Consider the following 5,361-nt stretch of genomic DNA (forward strand, 5'->3'; position numbering starts at 1 on the left):
CATCATTTTACGATGATTTTTTGCGGAGTTACCGTTAATCAAAGTTGACCAATTTTTGCTCAAAATTTTTCTATGCCATAATTTTTTTGAGCAGTGTATATCTTATACGATACTTATAATATTTTGGTGATTCATCATCGTATGCACTACAAATTTTAATTTTATAATTATATTTATTAAAATTATCGGAATCGAACGGGATTCAGGATCCTCTATTCTCCTTCCCAGCACTTAGGATGCTGCCAAACAACGCTCCACTACTCTCATAACTACTCCAGTCTCCTAACAGTATCTAATCAGTTTTACAGCTTTACGTATTTCTCAGATCTGTCATTTCTTTCGATGATTTCCAAAAAAATATATTATTTATTGTTTGCTTTTCAATTCCATTTGCAAATTTTTTTTTATTAAGCGAAAAACCGTGGAAAATTTTCAGATCATATTGAAACTATATATTTGTAAATGTAATACATATCCCTTTGTCTTTCGGGATTTTAAATATTAATTTACCTTATAAGATATTTTTTATTTTAGCTAAATATATTTCGATACATATTTCGAAAAATATTCATTTTTGGTTATTTTTTATGATCTTTAAAACTAATGCACATCCAGCTCTAGTTATATTTCAAAAGCTACAATTAAAATAAAAATTCCAATTTGGTTAGTAACTAAATACTAAAGTATTTACGGAACTTATTGAGTATTTTATTTGAACAATCTTTCATTTTATTTATTTCTAATTATAATCCTCCAAGAATCATTGTCATATAGTCAAAGCCAAGAATGTGCAAAATATTTGCAAAGGCTAATTGTAAGACATACGGATTAATTTATGTACAAGGAAAATTTTTAAACAATTCATACAAACCTGCTTTTATGTAAATTCAACATTCCAGAATAATCCTGTAACTATAAACGAATGCTGTAAAATAATTTTAACGTAGGTACGAAAAATTACAGAAAATTATACTTAAGATCTTTTTATTACTGTATATAAAATACATCAACAGTAATTTATACGCATAGCGTAATATAACGTAAAAATTGTATAATAATTACATGTAAACTTTACTTTTATAGAATATTTCACGAATATATAATCAGTGTCTCTACAAAGAAAGAGCGAGGTACAATAACGTAAGCTCAATCCCTGACTGGAGAATTAAATTATGATGCTGATTAATTACTGATTTATTCATAATAGAATTGTTCCTTTATTTTGCTTTATTAAACGTCGTGTGATGATCAGGCTTCAGATTAATAGAAAGATTAGTATTTTGCATATTTACTGATCCCGACAGCGATGAAAGGTGGGACATATTTGAGGACGTTCTAGACTGCAGGTTGCTCGATGATAAAATGTTATTTAAAAACGGACTGCTATTCTGCCAACCGAATCGTTTTAGCAATAACCGTAAGGTTTTCCTTTTGCACACGTATAGAATGAAAATAAAGACGCCTTGCAAGATGTCTATCGTAAAGCTGATATTCCAAACCATCTCCGATATGGCATTGCTGGCATTGATCAACCACAATATTATACCCATACTCCAACTTAGTCCCATCACTATGAACAGCTTCAGGTACATAGTAAACCTATAAGCAAATATTTCATATATCATCTGTGATTATGATTACTATTAATTAAATAAGATACACAGCATCTGCCAAAACAATCAAGGTATACATTTATAAAAATAACTCTTGATCATTTTTAAATATTCTTAACAAAAATAATAGATAGTTTCAAACGAGCCAGTCTTTAAAAAAAAAGCTAAGAATAATAAACTTTTAATCATAAAAAGCTTCAAAAATTTTTAAGAAATGCAATTTTTAATTTCATAAATCATAAAAGTAAATTAGATCACGTAAGATTATTAAAAAATTAATCTCTTGTTAAAACACAAATTGCTACATGTCAATATTCAATCAATAAACAATCGCGAATAAACAATTAAAATCGTAATGTTGTACGGTATATTTACACACGGCGATTATATTATTTTGACTCTAATCGGTATTTTTTTCCAAAATTTTCTGTAAATCATGGATTTAGTGAATAAAACTTGAAAGTCCGACAAAATTTGAAATATATGCTTATTACAAGATCAACTTAATTTAATTGAACAATTCTTTTTATCAGAAGTCAAAATTCGAGAAATAAGATTATGTAACTTAAAATTATGTAAGTTGTGAAAAACAGTTTGTTATAAAGAATTTTTCACAACGCTATCTGGAGATTTGGGGCGTAATTAAAAAAAATTTTCAGCTCCACTGGATTCGTAAATACCATACTATTTAAGTAATAATAATATTTGTGAAATCTAGTTTTTATTTGCATAAGTAACGATATTTTTACTTTTATCTCGACTACTTTTTATGAAAAAAATATGAAATATTGACACATAACACATCAATTTATCGCGATTGCATTTGTTGACAAATTTTTCGACTGTACAAACTTGCGCTTGTGGTTATCGTAGCACCGGCTCTCCGAATCTCTCAGCTGACTGGCAGTATGTTTATTATGATACAGAATCGTTAGTGCCGTAACGACGAATAAGAAAACGTTAATAACATAAGCTGTACCCGTGGGTCCGTAAAAATACACCGTCATTGCATGATCTCCTAAAATAGAAAATGAATTTTTTGCGTTACGTTTATTGATAATATCAATATTTATTGATATTATCAATAAATATTGATATCCATCTAGAAGTTTAATTAAAAGTTGTTAAATGTAATCAAAGCCTTAATAAAATATTTCACTAGTTGCGCTAATAAAAATTCCATTACCACCAAACCAAAATTTTCTTGTGCACATTTTCGGTCGAGTCCAGTTCTTCGGTATACCGGGAGCATGATCCATAATTGCACTAGCAGCGCTGACAAGGAAAGTAGTTCCCCACGCATAGAGAGAGTATAATATGAATCTCTTTTTCTTTTTCTTTTTGTGTACAGGGCGCAAACTGAGTTTTCTGCAAAATGCAATTTACATTTAGCCGATAACATGTATAAATTATTGTTTAATATTATAATAATATGCATGCATTTGCAAAGAAAAATCTTTGTAATTAACTTGTAAAATAATAATTTGGGTAACTCCGATATATATCTACGGCGCACCTATTGAAAACTTAATTTATCAGGTATTATTTATTATGTTTAAGGTAAATGAACTATACTGAAAAAACTATAGACTATCTATTACAATGAGAGAAAAAAATATTAAGAATCCGAAATATTCATTTTTTATATTTTAAAAAAATTCCTTAAACCCTTGCATTTTTACCCGGCCACCAGGTGTGAGTTATACGGTTACTCACGGGGGGATAAATGATTAAAAAAATATACAAATAATCTAAATAATAATAATAAATAATAAATAATAAATAACACAATAATAATAATCAACTGACAACGTAATTTGCATTTACTTATTAATGAATAAATAAAGAGCGTATTATAACAGATTATGAATAAGTACATACATAAATATTATGATTAATGTATTGTAAAGAGCGTGTTATCACGTCTTATTATTTATTTTTATATTTATAAATAAATAATAGAGCGTCTATACTACGGCATAAATCCCACGCGCAAAAAATGCCGTATATCTCAAACAGATGAGATACAAGACAACAAACTAAACAAAGAATACAAGAGTTAAGCACTTGTATTTTGTTATACTCTATCCTTTACTATTCCTCTACACTTATGTACCACGAAATAACCACGAAGCCTTTTACACTTTCTGCAATAATCATTTTACGTAGGTTATAACTTACGGTTGCGCTACTTACTACAGTGACAAATCGATTTAACTTACAATAATTTTATTAATATTAACAGAAAATAAAATGAAGTCGTTGCAAGAAAATTACTTTCACTTCTTCCATTTTTTTTTTACTTCTGCAGCGTAAATCCTCGCCCGGTGTATACCGGAGTTACCCTCTTTAGATTTGTACACACAAACACATGTTATATATTATTATAAACATTTATAACAAAAGACAATGGGAAAAGTAACCAAATTTTGGCCTAAGCGATGGAACCTTTTTTATGTTTTCTTAGAGTTTTCGATATGCTGAATCATTTGCATACGTTTTTTTTCAAACTGATGTGGTGAAAAAGTGTTGAAAATCACTTCAAAGTAACACAGCTCCGAAATCTAAACAAAAACTCAAGAATATATAGCACTATCTTTTTTTTCTCTTTCTACCACCTCTCACCTTTCTATTTTTATTTAACCTCGTATCATTCATTCTGATATCACTTAATCATATTGTCAGTTTAATCGAACCCAGTCTGTTCCAAACTATTCCGCTTAGCATAACCCAGGATTAACGACGTAAACGTAGTGATTATCAGATTTGCACGCGCGCGTGTGTGTGTTTGAAAAACTTATTCTAAATTATTATTCTTCTCAGTTTAATCGTCAGTATAATATTAATTATCGTCATCATAATATTGAAATGTTGAAACAATTATCTAGATACTTTGCTAGTTCAGCGATGAATCAGGAAAGGAAACATTTCTAAGTATCGAATATAGGAAAAATATCATATACTTAATGATAGAAACATACGAACAATCAACTATTATCTACTCGATATCCTATTCTACAATTACATGAATGACCAATGATAACTAAAAGATCAAAAGATCCTTTATTAAAAAGAATATAGGAAAAATATTTTAAAGATTTTGTGTAATTTAATTCAAACTTTTGGTAAAAGAACGTTAATTAAGATATCTATATCTTGATATCTATATCTTTATCTGCCTTATCAAATGTTACTTTTCCTCAAGCAACTTCAAATTTGAAATCTTCATTGGCTTTCATGTGATCTACATAATAACTGCAATAGTTTTTCAATTGATATATGTATACCGCAAATGTACATATATTTGGACTTGATATTCAGTTTAGAAAAAACTACAATAAAAGATAATAAAAGATAATAAAAAGAGAAAAGGAAGATAAAAAAATGTAATACGTATTCTTGAATTTTTATTAAAATTTCGACGAAACTATTTTAAATATAATTTTCAACACTTTTCTTATCATGTCAGTTTGAAAATAATAACGTTTGCAAATGATTCAACACATCAACACTATAAGAAAACATGAATAAAGAAAGTTCTATCGTTTAGACCAAAATTTAATTTTTTTAATCGTTTTTGGTTTATAATGTAGCGATTTTAATAATGACGCAATATCTACTGGCCCAATATATTCCCAATGCATGCCAATATTTAACTAACACAGCTAATGAATTGCGCTACTAAAGAAAATTCTACATGCAATTAAACGTGCAAATTATCTTAAAAGAAAAGAGATTTTTTTCATAA

The 5,361-nt window shown here is 28.2% G+C and overlaps 1 protein-coding gene across 1 annotated transcript in view; it reads right to left on the reverse strand.

Annotated features, from left to right (window-relative positions):
- Positions 1 to 967: 967 nt before the first annotated feature.
- Positions 968 to 5,361, reverse strand: part of LOC105456322 (G-protein coupled receptor Mth2-like) — a 26,794-nt gene continuing 22,400 nt past the window's right edge. The window contains exons 4-6 of the mRNA XM_011700273.1: positions 2,800 to 2,981; positions 2,466 to 2,631; positions 968 to 1,599 (exon numbers count right to left, since the gene is read on the reverse strand). Coding sequence (XP_011698575.1) covers positions 1,218 to 1,599; positions 2,466 to 2,631; positions 2,800 to 2,981 — 730 coding nt within the window. The 3' untranslated portion in view covers positions 968 to 1,217. The remainder of the gene's footprint in view (positions 1,600 to 2,465; positions 2,632 to 2,799; positions 2,982 to 5,361) is intronic.

This window comes from Wasmannia auropunctata, unplaced genomic scaffold (assembly GCF_000956235.1).
Source record: "Wasmannia auropunctata unplaced genomic scaffold, wasmannia.A_1.0 LD335713.1, whole genome shotgun sequence".
In the NCBI taxonomy this organism is placed as follows: domain Eukaryota; kingdom Metazoa; phylum Arthropoda; class Insecta; order Hymenoptera; family Formicidae; genus Wasmannia; species Wasmannia auropunctata.